Source organism: Mus pahari, chromosome 14 (assembly GCF_900095145.1).
Source record: "Mus pahari chromosome 14, PAHARI_EIJ_v1.1, whole genome shotgun sequence".
Classification (NCBI taxonomy): domain Eukaryota; kingdom Metazoa; phylum Chordata; class Mammalia; order Rodentia; family Muridae; genus Mus; species Mus pahari.
In genome coordinates this window covers 3,617,370-3,620,674 of record NC_034603.1, presented here as the reverse complement: position 1 = coordinate 3,620,674, position 3,305 = coordinate 3,617,370, and the positions used below count along the sequence as shown (strand labels likewise).

The window sequence follows — 3,305 nt, the reverse complement described above, 5'->3', positions numbered from 1 at the left end:
TTTCTTGTCTGAGACAAACATGCACTTGGGAAGCCTGGGGTTCTGGCTTTTTATCCTTGTGCTTAACTTTTTGAATGTGGTATCAACCTTAGAATATTGCTTTAGTGTTTTGAATTTTGTATTCTGTGTTCTTATGATGGGTATCTCCTTTTACTTAATATTCTAACTTAGGCATCCTTGACCTTATATCAGACTTAAAGATGCTTATTAAAAATTTTCTGAAAGTTAAGCCTGCTGATATAAAAAATTGTTTTAGAGTTAGCCACTTAGTATCATAGTAGAGTCTACTAATAATTTTTGTCCTGTGTATCTAAAACAGAACTCCCCTTTTAGTCCTCCTATTAGACATACTAGGCATGTCTTTCTTTTTTGTTTTGACCATACTTGAATTCAGAGTATATTCTTTAATGTTTGTAGGTTCACTGCAGAATCAAAGCTTCCAACAAAAGTGAAGGAAAAGATAGAAACTACAAGCAAATTGGAAAAGGGAGCTTGTAAGAAATCACATAGCATCATATATGTGTCCTCAAAGTCAACCCCAGAGATGCAGTGCCCGCAGCAGTAGTGAGGCGCTGTGTGGTGGGCCATGCTAATCATCATTCCTATGTGTGGGACACCCTTGTGGAGCTTTGAATAAATCAGTGCTGAGACCTGGTGTGCTCATACCTCTGTGACCAAGAATTCAGATGTGGCTGTGATTCTGACCCAGAAGTTCCTTAACTGATGATCCTTCTCAGAACTGTGAATCACAGGGAACAGACCATTATCAAAAGAGAATGTTAGAATTTAGACCTATTTGCTGTGTTTGGATATGGAGTTTGAACATGGTTAAATAATCTGTCATACGAACCAAAAATTAGAAAATGGAACACTTAAAATTATTTATAATTTTCTTTGTACATCTTTTTGGACTTTAGATTTTCCTTGTCTTGTAAAAATAATGAAATTGGCTTGAAAATATATATTACTACAAAATATTTTTAAGGTGTGAAGTACCTATATTAATTCATATGTATAATTTAGATTTTTATGACTCAAACATCAATAATTTTGAATTTTAAAATTGCAGTAATTTCTTCTATTTGTATTTTTTTAATTCTACATAAACAATAGGATACTGATGAAAGAGAATGAGAAGAAAAATGAGCTTCAAGGATTCTTCCTGATGACATAGTTGTATATATGTTTTTTAATTAATTTCTTATGTAACTTTACTTATAATTACATGGTCACACATACAGTAAAATATACATGAGTCTAAATTTGCCAAGTAATTTCTTAAAGTTATAGATTTGTCTGTAACTTAATTTCATGAATACTTTCCTATAGGTAGGTGCTTTGGGCCTCTTCAGAAACTAGCAGGGTATGTATAGATAGAGGAAGTTTCGTTTCAGGAAGTAGCTTACAGACTGTCAGTCTAAATACACAGTGGGGGTTGGCAAGCTTGAGAACGATAATAGCACAGCCCCAGTTTTGCTCTCTGCTCTGTGATTGGCACTCCATTTTATTTAATATTTTTATTTAGGTTTTATTTAGGTCTTTCTGGGCTTTTTTGTCAGCCTTAGAGATACTTATAATACATTTCAAATTTTTAAACCTTGTCAGAAAGCACATCCATGCTTTTTCATGTCCTCGTTTCAATGCCAGGGACCCAGTTGCCCACAAAGGTTGCTCACCAGATTGGGAGGTCTGCCCATGTAAGAGAAGGTAGCCACCTTTGCCTTCACCCCAAGACAGTGAACAGTGTTTGACTATATATGCTTGGGCACCCTTACCTAGGCATAAAATTAAAGACAAGTAAGTCTATTAAAACAGGTAACAACAAATTGCCTCTAGCGTCCAAATAGATCAAATAGTAAACTTTCTATAGCATGCTTTAGAAAATTAGAATATTTATGTTCAATATCTCTCAGAAAAAGTAGCTAAAGGTACTAGGGAATAAATAACTTCAACCTGAGGATAATATCAAATTAGAGCCCATTAAATGGCATGTTGAAGAAATGAACATTAGTTTTTTCCAACAGTTTTAGCTGGGTTTCTACTGCTACAACACAGCGCCATAACCAAAAGCAACTTGTGGAGGAAAGGGTTCACTTCAGCTTACAGTCCCACACTACAGTCCACCATCAAAGTCGGCAGGAACCTGGAGGCAGGAGCTGATGCTGAAGCCTGGAGGAGTGCTGTCTACTGGCTTGCTGCTCCTCCACCTGCTTTCTTACAGCACCCGGGGGTGGTACCATTCACAGTGTGCTGGACCCTCCCATGTCAATTGAGAAGATGTACCATGAGCCAATCTGATAGGGTCACTTTCTCTATTGAAGTTCCTTCCCAAATGACTCTCTTGTATCAAGTTGACATAAAAACCAGCCGGCACACATACAGTTCTTATGTGAACATCTCCATAAATAAAAGAATTCCTCAGGGCTCACCATTAAGTGGATGAGAAGAGACAGTTGTGGTAGTGTCAAAATTCATTATGATTAGCTTTTATGCAAATCCCCAGTGCATAAAAGACACTATTACATTTAACTAGACATAACAGCCAACTATGTGCAATAGGTATCTTCAGGTTGAAGATAAGGAAACTTGATCAAGACTTGCCTATCAAGGTCAGAAGGGGTGACAATGCAAAGGATTGGTCAGCCTATACTAGAGTGCTGGAGAAGCCAGCTGCCTGGGTTGTTTTGTAGGTTTCCTAAGACGGGGGAGGATGGTATCACAGGAGAAAATTCAGAGTGGGACTGAGGCGTTTGGGGAAGTTTCATATGTGTATATGATGAATCTGATCATTTTCACCATCCCATTGATCGCCACTTGGCTCCCCATGAAACCCAGCAGTTGCCTCTTCTCTTTTCATGTCTTTTGGAGTGTATGGCCCACTGAGTTTAGAGTTGCATGTACAAATACGGGTGATGGCTTATTTACCAAAGCATGAACAAGTTACCAGAGGTTACACCACTGGAGAAAATGATGCTGGAGCATCAGTGGGGGCTGGGGTGTCCTGAGACCCTCCTCAATGATAGGACAGGGGGCTGGGGTGTCCTGAGACCCTCCTCCATGGTAGGACAGGGGGCTGGGGTGTCCTGAGACCCTCCTCCATGGTAGGACGTGAAGAAGCCCAATACGGTGCAGGTCTTGTGCATGCAATCACGGCTGCTGTGAGTTTGAGTGTGACAGCCATGTCTATTCTGTAGCGTTCCTCCCCATCCTCCAGCGGTTACATTCTTTCCCCTCTTCAGAGAATACTCCTAGAGCGTTAGATTGGGTTATAAGAATGCCTCATCTGGGGCTGAGTCAATGGCTCT

The 3,305-nt window shown here is 39.4% G+C and overlaps 1 protein-coding gene across 2 annotated transcripts in view; it reads left to right on the top strand.

The window, feature by feature from the left end:
• Spdl1 (spindle apparatus coiled-coil protein 1) overlaps positions 1-1,081 on the top strand; it is a 23,928-nt gene extending 22,847 nt beyond the window's left edge. The window contains exon 12 of one of the 2 annotated variants that reach the window (XM_021213326.1): positions 418-1,081. In XM_021213326.1, coding sequence (XP_021068985.1) covers positions 418-565 — 148 coding nt within the window. In that variant the 3' untranslated portion in view covers positions 566-1,081. The remainder of the gene's footprint in view (positions 1-417) is intronic. The other variant, XM_029545693.1, reaches the window with a different exon arrangement.
• Positions 1,082-3,305: the final 2,224 nt, after the last annotated feature.